The sequence below is a fragment of the Marmota flaviventris genome, chromosome 18 (assembly GCF_047511675.1).
Source record: "Marmota flaviventris isolate mMarFla1 chromosome 18, mMarFla1.hap1, whole genome shotgun sequence".
Taxonomy (NCBI): Eukaryota; Metazoa; Chordata; class Mammalia; order Rodentia; family Sciuridae; genus Marmota; species Marmota flaviventris.
In genome coordinates, this window is record NC_092515.1 from 9,440,757 (window position 1) to 9,455,410 (window position 14,654).

The following is a 14,654-nucleotide window of genomic DNA, read 5'->3' on the forward strand; positions in this document are numbered from 1 at the left end:
AAGGCTCAGAGTGGGCAATCACCTTCTGTAGGGTTACACAGCAAGGAGAAAGTAGAGCTGGCCTGTAGAGTAGCCTGCTTGTCCACCCCCAGGGCCCAGCTTGCTGGCTGGGGCCACAGCTTCCCTTGGTTCCCTTTCAATCACAATCTGGAACTTAGTTTATAGGGTTGCTCCAGAGAAGGATTCTCTCTGAAAGCGACTGGGCACAGGGAATAGAGTACGCAGCGGGCATTACTATCATTGCCGTGGCTACTGTCCCCAGGCAAATGTGACCTGAAGACGAAGCAGGGCTTGTGCCATGGCTCTAACATTTATTTATTTATTTATTTTTTCTGTTACTGTGCTTCAAATCACATTCGGGAAGAACAGGGAGTATCTGGGAGAAGTTAAAAAATGGACTGAGCCACCTGTAATCCCAGTGGCTCGAGAAGCTGAGGCAGGAGGATGGCAGGTTCAAAGCCAGCCTCAGCAACTTAGCAGAGGCTATAAGCACCCTAGTGGGATGCTGTCCCAAAATGAAAAAAATAAAAATAAAAAGGGCTGGGGACGTGGCTCAGTGGTTAAGAGCCCCAAGGTTCAATCCCTGGTACCAAAGCAAAACCAAAAACCAACCAACAAAAAGTATGGATAGAGGGGACCAGTGAATGGGTCTGGGGTTTCCTCTTAGTGTGATGAAAGTTCTGGAACTAGAGAGTGGTGACCTTGCCGACAGTGTGAACGTACCACATATCACTGAACTGGTGACTGGAGGTGTGTTGCAGATGGCTGAATTTATTAACTTTTATGTTATGGGTACTGACCACAATAAAAAACCAATGCAATACTGAAGGAAAAAAATGTGAGTATTTAGCAATTTGTCCAACAGTCTTGGCCAAGTACTGGTATATTGGATGAAATGAATGATAAAGGATTCATTTGTAAAAACACAAAAAGTATGGCTCAGGAAATATCAGAATGGGTCTTCCTTTGTCACCAAACCTGGCCTGGCCTAAGCAGGAAGCCACCCATCACTCCCAGAGCACGAAGCAGGGATGGGGGGGGGCAGCTGAACTCCTTTGTGTTACCCCAAAGGTGGGCTAGTCCCCTTCTGAGCAGGGCCCAGCATTTGATCTATCATTCCCATCTGGGCCCAAGGCCCCACCGTTTACTTCAGAACCCCAATTCCTGTCCCGGATGTTACACTGTGCGTCAGGCCAGCGGTTTTGATGACTTCTACCTGTCCACCCACAGCCCCTCAGTCTGAGTTGCAAAGCTCCACAAGAGCTTGCTGTTTGGAGGCCACAGCCCGATACCACCCACTGCTGAGGTTTCTCCAAAAGGCCATGACCTTTCAGACCGCCTTCTAACTCCTTCTCCTGGAACAACTGTTGCTTTATTTCCCCTTTTTATTTTTTGGGTACCAGAGTCCTGGGGATTGAATCCACTGAGCTGCATCTCCAGCCCCTTTTGCATTTTATTTTGAGGCAGGGTCTCGCTGAGTTGTCCAGGCTGGCTTCAAAATTACGATCCTCCTGCCTCAGCCTCCTCAGTTTCTAGGATTGTCGGTGTGCGCCACCACGCCTGGCCAAGGAACAAATGTTTTTCCTCCATCCAATGCTCTTGCCCCTCAAGATCCATCTTCAACTTTCCCTCCTCCTTGAAGACATAGCTCCTGAGGGGGTGGGGTCAGCAAGTGACATGCCAAGTATGGTTTGTCTCTCTCAAGGAGACTTTATTCATTTTAAAATTTCTTTCTTGCTTGCTGTCTTCCTAGCACAAGGCCGACCCACAGAGGAGACCTAAATACACACCCCAGGGTTGGACCAGGGAGTTATAGCTCTCTGGGGCCTTCTGTCATCATGGCCCCACCTGCTGGTCACATTGGGTGTGACACTTAGAAGTGGCCCCAGAACAACTGCACTGGCCACAGCCACCCTCTGGGGAGTAGGGGGGCTTGGGCCTCCCCTGGCTGGGTACCCCTGGTGGCCCCAAGTCTGGCCACCTGCTCAGGACAGGCTTGGAGCTGGCTGGAGATGCGCCCAGGCAGGCATCTCTGTGCTGTGGGCTGGAGTCGCTGCCTGGCTGCCTGCCCCGCGGCCATTAGAGCTGAGTGCCACCCTTGTGTCTTTGATTAATAAAGAACGGGGAAGGGAAGTCATGATTATTTAATAACACGACATGTCTGGGAGTCAAACCCCGGGGCCTGCGGGGAGAATGCTGAAAGGGGCACAGTACAGGTGGGCCTGAGTGGCCACCTGGGATTCAGGGACCCAGCCCAGAGCCTCCAGGCAGGTGCGTGTGGTGCAAGGGTCTCCTGCCTGGCTCCAGCCTCTCTTGTTAGAGCTGGAGAGTGACTTGTGTCCTGCCTCTGTGTCTGGGCTCGAGTAGGAGCAGTGTCCTTACTGGGATCCCTTGGCCTGGCTAAGAATTGAATGACAAGATGACCAGCCGCTAAGGTGGGTATTTTTATGATCCTCCTTTTACAGACCGATAAACTGAGGCCCAGTGGTGTAAAGTCGCCACTCCTAGGTTACCAAGTAGGAAGTGGCCGAGGTGACCCCTGAGGATAGTGAGGAAAGAGACTACCCCAGGGAGTGGTCAAACTGGGACTGGAGCCCACTTCTCCGGGACCACCAAAACCTACACTCTCAACTTCTGGACAGAATTTTCCACAGGCAGCCTGGTTGCTAGCAAGGACTCTCTGTCTCAGCCCAACCCCTGCTGGCTCTGTGACCTGGATGTGCCTGAAGTCAGTATTTCATTAATTTATTTTTGGTACCGGGGTTTGAACCCAGGGGACACTTACCCAGAAAGCCACATTCTCAGCTCTATTTTGTATTTTGTTTAGAGACAGGGTCTCACTGAGTTGTCTAGGGCCTTGCTAAGTTGCTGAGGCTGGCTTTGAACTTGCAATCCTCCTGCCTTGGCCTCCCAAGCTGCTGGGATTATAGGTGTATGCCACCTCACCTGGTTTTATTTTGTTTTTGGTACTGGGGATTGAATCCAGGGGTGCTTTACAACTGAGCTATATCCCAACCTCCCTCCCCCCCTTTTTGAGATAGGGTCTCACTAAATTACTGAGGCTGGCCTCAAATTTGTGATCCTTCTGCCTCAGCCTCTGGAGTTGCAGAATTGCAGATCTTAGGCCCCGAAGTCAGTGTTTTTTTTTTTTTTTTTTTAACTACCACTTAGCTTGAAGCCCAGCAGTTGAGAGCTTGGATCTGGTTTGAATTCCAGTTCTGCCACTTTCTACTTTATAACTTTGAGGGGTGATTTCCCTACTCTGGGCCCCAGCTTCCCAGTCAGCATGGGAGGGGGGCTTTTGGCACCCACCCAAAGAGCTGCTCTAAGGTTTCCCTGAGGTGCTGGATGCAGAGCTTAGGAGATAGTCTCTGAAGTAGGAAGAGCTAACAAATAATGGCGATGCTTAATGAGCACTTGGCCAGGACATCAGGCCGTCTCCCTACTGCCCCATCCAACCCACAGCTCCCCACAGGAGGTCCCACCACACACCTGTGGGCAGGGCTGGAGGCCACAGGGCCCCCGGTTCTTACCCACTACACTCCACTGTCTACTGCATCACACCACAGACCAGGCAGCAGGAAACGGGCATGGAAACAGGGTTCTGGAAAAATGGCTGCCACGCCCAACTTCTCCACCCATTGCTGGACTCCAATAACTGGACACACTGGGAAAAGCCAGCGAGGCCCACTCCGCCATAGGAAGGCCCCTGAGGCTTGGCCCTGCCTGACGATGCCTCTGGCCTGCGGCTTCACCATCCTTTCAAGGACAGGTGAAGAGGAAACTCCCTTTCCACCAACTGCCCATTCTACTCCTGCTCAGCTGCAGGAGGGTGGGAAGCTCAAGGGTTAGAGACCACTTGTGCTCACCCTGCAGCCCAGGCCAGCAGAGGGAGAAGCTGTGGGAGCATTTACTTTGGGAAGGTCCCTGAGGGCCGGATGCATCCCTTTGGCACAGCCCGGGGGGCTTGGGAGGTCTTCATTTCTGAGTCCCTACTTGCTAACCATGGGAAGTTAGCAAGCTTTCGGAAGCTGGCGACGACCTGGAGCTTTTGTTTCAAGTCTTTGACCCCCAAGCCCACACCCTCCTATGCGCCCAGGACCGTCCTGTTCTCAACACTGCAGATCCCAGTGTGGCTTTCAGCCTGCCTGATGGACATCCGTGAAGGCCATCCCCCTACCCCGCCCCGCCCCCCAGCGCCTTGTCAAGACTACCGCCAGAGGGCTCTTGCCTCATCTTCTCAAGGCTCACTCAGCCTGAGCGGTTTTCAGTTTCCTGATGTCTCCTGTTCCTCCTGCCGCAGGGCTTCCACAGATGCTGTTCCCTCTGGCTGCAACACCCTTCCTCCCATTAGCCGCTGGCTCGACATCCAGGCTTCACCTCAGTCCTGCGTGCAATCCTCGGGTGCTCTTGTGGCACCATGTACCTGCCTCGAAGCTGCCTTAGTTCCCCCTCTTGTTCCGTCCTGCGGGTCCACGCATGCACCCACCCAGGTGGCCTGCGGACACCCTGCCCTCGACCACCTCGCGGCCAGGCTAGGATCCAGGCTTCGCTGCCCTGGGAATACTGGGAAGGCTCTTCAGTGGCAGGGCCAAGTCCCAGTGGGGCAGGCCCAGACCAAGACAGGAGGGAAGAGCCAGGTCAGGTAGTCACTGTATTTTATTGGAAAACATTGATATATATTTTTTCTTCACAGCTTGAACTGAACACAATATTGCCCGGTTTAAAAAAAAAAAACAAAAACATTCCGAAAATGTCCACAGCCTCACGCCTCCCTGCCCTTGCCCTCAGCTCTTGGCTGGTCTCCCACTATGCCCGCCCTCCCTCCCTCCCTCCCTCCCTCGGAGGCTGGTACCAGAGGGCAGAGAAGTCTCAAAACTGGGCAGGTCCCAGGAAAAACCACCTGATCAACCTGGGGTGGGGGAGCCGGATGAAAAGAACAGAGAAAGGAAAAGAACCCAGACTGAACTGCCCACGTTGACTGACTTGTCCCAGAGGCGAGAGGCAGAAGCCGGGGTGCGGATCATGCTCTCCGCTGGGAAGTGCGGGGCAGGCAGGGGCGAGGGCAGAGGCTGAGGCAGCGCAGAGGTGAGAAGCAGCGCCAAGTCACCACAGGAGCGAGGGGCAGAGCGGGAGGTGCCGGCCGAGCAGGAGGCAGAGGCTGCCCTTGCCGCGTGCTCTGCGCAGCGGGCAGCTGGGTTGTTTTATTGCAGGTTTGTTCTTGTGAGAGCGTGGTGGGGCTCATCTGCCCTCTCCCCACCCTTCAGCTGGCCCGGCATGGTTTGGGGCAAAATGAAGATTTTTAAGGAGCATAAATGGGGGGGGGAAAAAAAAAGGATAACCAGCACATTACAGAGCGACCATCCCCACATCCATTCCTAGACAGGCCCTCAGGGTGGGTGCGCCACAGGGGGAGCGGCATGGGATGTTAGCACCAGGTATTTACAGAACAGCTCGAGATCACTGGGGGGACACGGGCACATGTGATCTGCAGAGTGGCCAAATGAACAGTCCCCTACCCAGGCCAACCCCAGAAAGCCAATCAGATGGTTTTGGAACAGCAGCCAGCAGGACCTGAGTGCTGTCCACGGTCTATCCCCTCCAAGTGGGCCCCCTCGGGTATAAGCACGCCAGCTTCCAAGGCCTCCTTGCCCCTGCCCCACTCCTGGGCCACATCCAGTCAACGCCACAGTTCCTGGATCCCCCCTCAGTCCTAGAACACCTCTCCTGGCATCCCTGCCCCACAGGCTGCTGGGATTTACACACGGAACCACAGGGTTGGTTGCATGCAATGGCAAAGGGCATGCTCTTCTGCCTGGGTGAGGGCCTCACCGCCCCCCCAGCAGGTCTGGGACAGGGCTGACAGCCACCCCAGCACCCAAAATAAGAGGACAAACAAAAGGAAACAAACGGCAACAGAGGAGAGCCACCCGGGCTGGAGGAGGAGGGCACAGGCTCCCTCAAGGGGCGTGGGTTCATCTTATGAATGCATCAGGCCTGGAAGGTGTGAATGGAATGGGGAGGGCAGAAGGAAGCCATGAGGGACATGGAGGGAGGGACCGGGAGGAGGGAGAAAGAGCAGTCATGCAGCGTGGGACAAATCTTTTGTTGCTTTATCAGATTCTCAGTCAATCAATTGGTGTTTGCTAGAACCGGGGTACGCAGGGGAGTGTTGAAGAGAGAAGAGCGCGCGCGAGAAGAGAGATCAGGAGAACGGGCATCGCCAGCTGCCCGCGGCCTTCACTTTGCAGTCATCATCTGTACAAACTCTGCGGACAGAAAGGGAGAAGTCCGGTGAGCAGGGCTGAGCCTGAGCGGCCCTCCCTGGCACAAGGTACACAGGCTGGACTGGCTCACCTTCATAATTGACCTGGCCATCTCCGTCAATGTCAGCCTCTCTGATCATCTCATCCACTTCCTCATCGGTCAGCTTCTCCCCCAGGTTCGTCATTACGTGACGCAGCTCTGCGGCACTGATGTAGCCATTCCCATCCTGGGGGTTGGGGACAAAGGCTTTCACTTGGCTTCCTTGGTAGGAGAGTGGCAGCAGGCAGAGTGAAGGGGGCTATCTGAGAGTGCAGAGCAGGTGGTGGTGGCAGGGGGCCGGTGCTGGGACCCAGGTTCCCTGGGAGTGGTGGCTTGGTAGCTCTGGTTTTGCTCTGACCACTGGAAGGCTGGAACTGGTCTCAGAACTGCCCTGGGAAGGCACTGCTCACCTTGTCAAAGACGCGGAATGCCTCTCGGATCTCCTCCTCACTGTCTGTGTCCTTCATTTTTCTGGCCATCATGGTCAGAAACTCCGGGAAGTCAATGGTCCCGTTTCCTGGAAGGCAGAGAAGAGAGGGGATTATGCCCTTGACCTTGGCCCTAGGTGACACTAGAGCCCTGGTGGAAGAGCTATTGGTCCATCCATTGCCCTAAGGAAGGTTTCCTGTGGTCAGCAGGGGTGACCTGGAGTGGGGCTGTCCACCCACTCCCTAGGGCCTCACCGTCTGCGTCCACCTCATTGATCATGTCTTGCAGTTCTGCTTCAGTGGGGTTCTGTCCCAGGGATCTCATCACTGTCCCCAACTCCTTGGTGGTAATAGTGCCATCTCCATCCTTGTCGAAGAGGGAGAAGGCCTCCTTGAACTCTGGGGGAAGAAAGGGAATGAGCTGTGGTCAAGAGGCCACAGGGACTCCCTCCCTTGAGGAAGGCCAAGGGAGCTGGCCCCACCTACAGAAACTGAGCCAGACTGTAAGTTCGTGCCAGCCTCCGTCCTCAGGGCCAGGCCCTTGTTTCCTTCATTGGACGGTTATGGAAACTCTGCAGCAGAAGTCTTCAGCCATTCGAGCTCTGTGAGGATACCAGGGACCACGAGCTGACAGCTATCCTTACAGAATTTTCCATTTCTTTTTGGTCCCTGGCTTTGGCCTCACTCTCAAATGATGATGAAATGGACCAAAGTCAGAGTGGATGAGAGCCAAGAGAATTCATCTGAAGTATGCTAGCCAAGGTCAACCGGAGGGGAGGGGATGGGAGGGGAGGCTGGAATGCCTTTGGCTAGCCTGAAGAGGAAATGCAGGCACTGATTCCTCCTGACAGGCACTGCTAGCCCTTCTTTGCTGTGGGTGCTGCCCACTTCCAGAGGAGGAGCTGAGCCTGTGGGGGTAGTGATGCGTGGGGGTGGTCCGCAACAGAGCATGGCTGACGGACGGTGCGTGGGGTGGAGGGGATGGGAGTTGAGGGGACGGCTGCCAAGCTAGGAGGATGAGCAGTGAGTGGTGCTGAGTGGGAAGGCCACAGCTGGGGACGCATCAGGAGTGGGGAGATGCTGTTTGCTGAGCAGGGAGGGAAGCACGTGGCTCTGCCCTCCCACTGGGCCCATTTTGGCACCTGGTGCTCTCCTACCCCAAACCCTCAGAGAACAGATGCCTGGCAGCCTATTCCCAGAGGGTGTGGGCTGGGGTGAGGTGGTGGACAGTGTGTTAATGGGGAAAGGGTAAAGAGAGGAGTGTGTGATTGTGTTGCAGGAGAGTAGAAGGTTGGACTGTGGGTGGCAGGTGGGGTGGGCGGCACACCCACCCCTGGGCAGCTGTGACCTCCAGCTTCTGGGCCCTGGGGAAATGGTTCAAAGCTCCTAGGGGATGCTATCATTTCCCTGTGCCAAGGACTTGCTGCTGGGAGTCGGGCAGCAGGGACTGGGTCATGTGGCCCCCTGGGCTTGGGATCAGTAAACAGCAAAGCAGTTCTCTGGCTTTTCTCCGGGGGTCTCCAAATGCCTAGGGCCAAAGTTACAAAGCTGAAAGTGTGACTGTGTGTTGGGGGCAGCAGAAAAGGAGAGAGGGATGTCCATTCCTGCCTCTTCTTGCTTCAGAGGCTCAGCTGATCCTGACAGCAAAGCTACGGTGTGGGTAGGGCAGGGCCAGTTCTCTGAAACTTCTCTTCTACTTGTGCCAGCCCATGGCTGGGGAAAAACCAAGAATTGGTCTCTAAGATCCACAGGCAGCTCAGCCAGAGGATGGGGAAAAAATAATCACATAATAGTTCCTATAGATGACCTTTTTTTTTTTTTTTTTTTGAGGGGGGACTATAAAAATGAATTAGATGGGCTCCAGGAATATCTTTTGGCTTACTGGGAGACATGTGATTGTTTGTTTAGCTAGCAAGAATTTACAGAGCACCTACTATATTCCAGGCTCTGAGGATATGGCAGAGACCAATAAGACTTAAGTCTTGAACATAAGGAGTTCACTTCCAGTGACAGAAGATACACTGGGTACGGACATGATAAAATAACTGCAGATAGCAAGAAAGGACAAGGGGGACATAAAGAGAGTGATGTGTACAGAGTAGAAGGAGCATGCCTACGAGAGTCAGGTCAGGGAAGGCCTTTCCAAGGCGACGTGTGAGATGAAACCAGAAGGAGGAAGAGCTGCTCATGCATAGGAAGAGAAGCATTTCTGGCAGAGGAAAAAGTGCAAGCATGTGCAAAAGGAAGTGCAAAGCCAGGAAAGCACAGAGGTGGGCGTGACGAGCCATCTCTTGGGCAGCTCCCAAAGTGGGACAGGAGCTCCACAACCCACAGGGAAGCAAGCTCACCTTCTTTTTTTTTTGGTACCAGGGATTAAACTCGGGGGACTCAACCACTGAGCCACATCCCCAGCCCTTCCAGCCCTTTTTTGTGTTTTATTTAGAGACAGGATCTCACTGGATTTCTTAGGGCCTTGCTAAGTTGCTGAGGCTGGCTTTGAACTCACGATCCTCTTGCCTCAGGCTCCCAAACCAGTGGGATTACAGGAGTGTACCACCAAGCCCAGCAAGGAGCTCACCTTGTAAGCTCACCTGGCTGGAGCTGGAAGAGAGTGAGACTCATCTGTAGCCACTGATGTCAAAGCCCCAAATAATCAGCACCCAGGAGAAGCATGGTCTTTGCTGCCTGGGGAAGATGTGTCTTGGGACATGGCATTGGCATATGGGGTGCTAGGTATGCTCTTAGGTACGCTTATCAATATTCCAGCACAAGGCATAGAATGAGGGCACATGTTCATCTATCATCTATCAGATGTCAGTCCTAGCAGAGGTAGAATTTGACAGGGGATACAGAAGCTTTCCCGAGGAAACACAAAGGGGAAGAGGGTTAAGAGACTCACCTGCGATCTGCTCCTCAGTTAGCTGGTCAGCCTGGAAAAGCAGGAAGGAAAGTCAGTCACTGGACCAGGCAGCCCCACTCAGCCAGGCCCCTCTGTCACTCCTACTGGGCAAGTGAGGTGTATGCAAATCACAGGCAGAACTGGGCCTGGGATAAAGTCTAGAGATTCATAAGCTGGGTACTAGGGTGGTCTGGAAACCCACATTGCCTGGTGCAGGGCCCGATTAAGCTCCCATGGGTAGGGAGAAATGCCTGCTCAAGCCTGGAATCAGCCACACTGGCATGGCATGGCTCAGGTTCACTTGCTTCTGAGCCCCAGAGGCTGTGTGAAGGGAGTGGCTGCCCTAGAGGCTAATCAAGCAGCTCTAGAAGGCTCTAAACTGAAACAGGCCAGTCCTCAGATAGGGCAGAGGAAAGATGTCTGAGGCTATCTTAGCTAGTTTCTGTGTCACCTATTTGGAAGTGCTAGGATCAGGCAGGTGGACTCAAGAAGCAAAAATTTTCTTAACTGGTTCCTTTGAGTTACTCTGGTGCCTGAAGCAACCCTGGTCAGGCTGAAGGTGGCTGCTTCACCCCCCTGAGCACAGGGTAGGTGCAGGGCACCACTCGGTTCTGTTTCTTTGGGGCAGAAGGGACAAATGTCCGGTAAGGGACTGCAGCAGGCAGCAGCGACAGCAGCAAAGGACTGAAGTCTTGCTTAAGTGCTGCAGTTTTTAACCCGTTCCAGCCTGGGCCACTCTGGGACCTGGCCAATCACAGCAGGCAGCTCTTGCTGCAAGAGGGGCTTGAGAATGGGGTCAGGAAGACACAGGGCACAGTTCTTCTTGTACTGGTGTGCTGGGAATCCGGGTATAGAGGGCCTGGGGGAGGGAGAGAGATGAAGGCTGTATCTCAGTATCTAGCCATAGGCAGCTAGAAGACAAATTTTTCCTGCTTTTTGTAAATGTTGCCTAGAAGGCCCCACCATCGCTGGACTGCTGCAGGTCCACATGACTGTTTCCCTTTTTTCCCTTACTTTCCCAATTAGGGGAAAGGGCTCCAAGTCTACAACAGGACTCTAGCCTTGAGTTTGAAAGCTCTAAAAAGTGAAGTAAACTATTGTGTGTATTTGCATTATTCCACATAGAGGTTCCAGAGCTTCCATCAGAGGCCAGGAACAGACCCCTGCCTTCATGGACGGTCATCCTAGTCTTTTAAAAAATATACACACACGTAAACATGTACACACACACACACACACACACAAATGTATTAAATACACGTTGTTTACTCTAAGGTTAGAGGAACTCAAGACCAAGCTCCAAATAGTCAGAATGGGAGGGGAAATCAAAGTGAGGATGACAGAAGGGAGATGGCTGAGAAATAGGGAAGAAGGAAGGTACAGAAGGAAAAACACCACACATGCACATTCTGGAAAAGTCCAAAGTCTAAGGGAAGATTAGAAGGCCAAATGGAGATTCTTCTGCACGGCTGTCAGAAAAGACTCAGGGTTGTGGGCTCCTTAATACCAACCCAACAGCCTTAGGCCCACCAGCCCCCTGCTCATCTGCTGCCCTGGCTCTTACAGGCAAAGAAGCCCAGGGCCCATCCCCTGGGTCCTGACACCTGAGGAAGCTGCTGGTGGTGGGGGTGGGCAGGGAGTGTGGGGGGGAGTGAGAAGATGGGATGGGCTTCTGGTTACCAGGCCAGGCAATACTGGGGGAGGGGGGAGAGGAAGAACAGAGAGAAGCTGCCATTCCATCTGCTTTTCATTCTCTTCCCCTGGCCTAGAATGGAAAAAGTGAGCCCAGTCAGGGACCTTCCCACCCACTGCACAGCCCCACTCTGTGAGAAGCCCAGCTCCCTCCACCTCTGGGCAGCACTGTAAGGAGATGAGACAGGTTGCAGAAAGCCCAAGAGCGGCTCTGAAGGACCGGGTCTGCTATTCCCCACCAAACAGCTGGAAGAGTCAGATGAGGCACTGACATCCTGTTGTTCCAGGTTGCTGCAAAATAGGCGTGGCTCTTCATGGAGGTCTGTCACACATTCTTCCTTCAGGTTAGGAGCCCTCTCCCCTGTTTGGTCAAGGAGAGCTCCCAGCTACAGACTGTGCTCAACCTTTGCTGTCCAGAAAACTGGTCACCTGAGAAGAGATCACTGACCCGGGGCTTCTTCCCTTTCTGGACCAGAAGACTGTAAGCTTTCACAAAAAAGTGTCTCCAAAATAATACAGCTGGTCTCCTGCTTCCTTATCCCTCATCTCAGGCTGGACATGAAAATAAAACTTGGGGTGGGGGAGGGCAAAGCAGCTCAGCCTTGTCCCAGCCCCCAGCCACTGCCAGAGAACAGTGTTAGATGAGATCAGAAACCAAGGCCAGGGCCCCTCACCCGGCCAAGGAGGAGCTATAGAGCTCAGGCCAAAGTCCAAGGCCAGTTAACAGTGACTTGTCCCACCCTTACCTTGCTGATTACAAATGGAAAGAGAAACTGGTCAGGGCCAAAGCTTGGGCCCTCCTTTGGAGGTGGGGGGCCTGCTGGCACCTGCTAGAGCTGCAGGGTCCCTTGAGCAAGGTTCTGCTGGGGGAAAATGGGGCAGCGGCAAGAGGAGCCATCAGGTCTGTGTCAGCAAGTATGAGATCTGATACACGGCAGTGGCTGCCTGTTCTCCCAGCCTTGCCAGGGAGGATGGCTGCACACGGTTCCCAGGCTGCGACTGGGGGGGGGGGGGTGCGGGCTGTGGGTGTTGTGGGTGGCAGGGAGTAGGGAAGAACTAGTCTGCTGGTTTCTCCCAAAGCCTTAGCTGTGCGAACCGACAGCAGCACAGTGAGGACCCTGAAAGGAACAAGTGGCCCTCAAGCTGATGAAAGGGTCTGCTGGAGGTCCAGCTCTGCAGCCCCCACCCTGAGGGCACAGGAATAGGCATCCAATTGTCACTGACGCCACGCTGTACTGTACTGCACTGTCATTTGGCACCAGTGAGAAGATGCAGAAGAGTGCGTGGCCAGCACCCTGTTCGGAAAAGGCAGCGTTCTTGGCCTGAAAGGGTCAGTGAGGGGGGTAAGGCTTCTAGGCTTAAAACAAACTGGTTCATTTGCTGCACCCCCAAACTTTGATCCCCACCCCCATTTCATGCAGCTTCAGTGCGCAATAGGGGCCTGAACAACTCCACCCACCTGCTCCCACTACCCTGGTGCCTTTCATCCAGTCCCATTCTTCCCCAGAAAGGGGACTGCATAGCCATTCCCTCCAGCCTCCACAGCCCACTCCCCACCTGGACTGGACAGTCCTGGTCTGGGCCTTTCCCTGGAGATTGGCAGGGAGCTACCCACACCCACCTCCAAACCTAGGCCCACCTTGGTTGCCATTCATTGTCTCCTTCAACCCCCTCCCCCAGTTCCCCTTCAGCCTCATCATCTCCCACCACCCTAGCCAAAGTCCTCTCCCATCCTTCACCTTGGAAACCCATCTTTTCATGGACCCAAATACAACAGTCCCCCTCCCCCTCCAAATCTCTCTTCCTAGTTCAACAGTCTTAACCCACTAGTTATCTAATAATCTTCTCCAGGTACCCTCCAAAGCAACCACAGGGGCCCCGGGTTTCCCCAATACTGGCATCCCCCTTTAACCCCCCTCCACCACCAGATCCTTCCCAGTCCCCACAGGCTTCAAAAGCATCTTTTAATCTCCAATGCCACCCACCCCCCAGTTCTTCCTCACTTAGCTTGCACCTCTCCCTCCTCCTCCTCTGCAATGCTGGTCCTTGGAGACCCCTCCCCCCAGGGGTCTAATGTGCAGAAGTCACCCCCACCTCTGATCCCTAGAAGCCCAGTGGCCACCCCTCCCACCAGGTCCAGCTACCCACGGCCATCCTCTAGGTGCAGCCCAGCAGCCTGGCCACCTCCATTCCCTCTTCCCTGCATCCTCTTAGGACCCAAAGCTTTCATCAGGGCCCCAATAGCCCCCCTCCTTGGCAAGCGTTTCTTATTTCCTCCTCCTGGGGGTTCATACACCCCAATTCTGAGACCAAATGCCCCATCTTGGATCCAAAACTCCTTTCGGGGTCCAGATGCTCCATCCTGGGTCCAAATGCTCCCTCTGAGGCTCAGATGCCCATTTGGGGATCTCAACACATCTGGTACTAAAGTCGCTATTGAAAGCCCCAAAGCCCCCTTCTGGGATTCAAACGTTCGGCTCTGGGTTCAAATGCCCCCGAGAGGGTGGCCCAGAGGCCCCCTCCGGGGCCCGGATGCCCCCGCTCCGGGTTCACTCGCCCTCTCAGGGGTCTGCCCCGCCGCGCCCTCAACCTCGGCGGCCCCTCAGCCTCACTCACCATGGCGAAGCCCGGGTGTCCGGAACGCTGGGATCAAGGTTCCTCCGGCGGCGGCAGCAGCTGCAGCAGCTCGAGCTCCGCCGCGCGTCCGCGCCTCCACACTCACTGCCCGCAGCGCGCGCCGCCGCCGCCGCCGCCCGCCCCAACGGTCTCTCAACGGCCGCCGCGCGCTCCCCGCCTCGCCCGGCCCCGCCCCGCGCTCCCCGCGCGTCGCCGCACTGCGGCTCCCACGGATCCCTCCGCGCTCTGCTCCGCACAGATGAGCCCACGGATCGCTGGTCCCAATCCTGAATAGGGCTTGGATTTGACGCTGAGCGCGCGCGCGCGCCCCCGCCGCAGAACTACTTTCTGTTACTTCAAGCCCCGCCCCCTGTGTCCACTCTACTTTCCTCCCTAGCGGAGGAGCACCGTTTGGCAGAAGGTGACGCGTTCCTCTGTGAGCCTCATCGCTATTGGGCCCGGCCCAGGGCGGAAATGAGAGCGCAGCGCCGATTGGTCCGGCCTTCCCTGCAATGCGTCAAAGTGGATCGAGCCACTGCACGGTGGTGATGGGGAATCCCGAATTGTGTGGGTATTTGGAACTGTGAGGAGTAACCAGGAGAAGGGGAAAACTGTGGCTGTTTGGTAGAGGAATACATTGTCTTTGTGGCCTGGGGGTGGTAAAAGGCTGGCGAAAGATGCAGAAGGACTTTCTATTCCTCTAACGAATGGAA

The 14,654-nt window shown here is 54.8% G+C and overlaps 1 protein-coding gene across 1 annotated transcript; it reads right to left on the bottom strand.

Moving 5' to 3' along the window:
- Positions 1 to 6,091: 6,091 nt before the first annotated feature.
- On the bottom strand, positions 6,092 to 14,078 carry Calm3 (calmodulin 3). Its single transcript, XM_027945797.2, has 6 exons — positions 13,942 to 14,078; positions 9,634 to 9,664; positions 6,990 to 7,133; positions 6,717 to 6,823; positions 6,358 to 6,493; positions 6,092 to 6,269 (listed from the first exon to the last, which is right to left on the bottom strand). The coding sequence occupies exons 1-6, from the start codon at positions 13,942 to 13,944 to the stop codon at positions 6,241 to 6,243; spliced, it is 450 nt and encodes a 149-aa protein (XP_027801598.1). The 5' UTR covers positions 13,945 to 14,078; the 3' UTR covers positions 6,092 to 6,240.
- Positions 14,079 to 14,654: the final 576 nt, after the last annotated feature.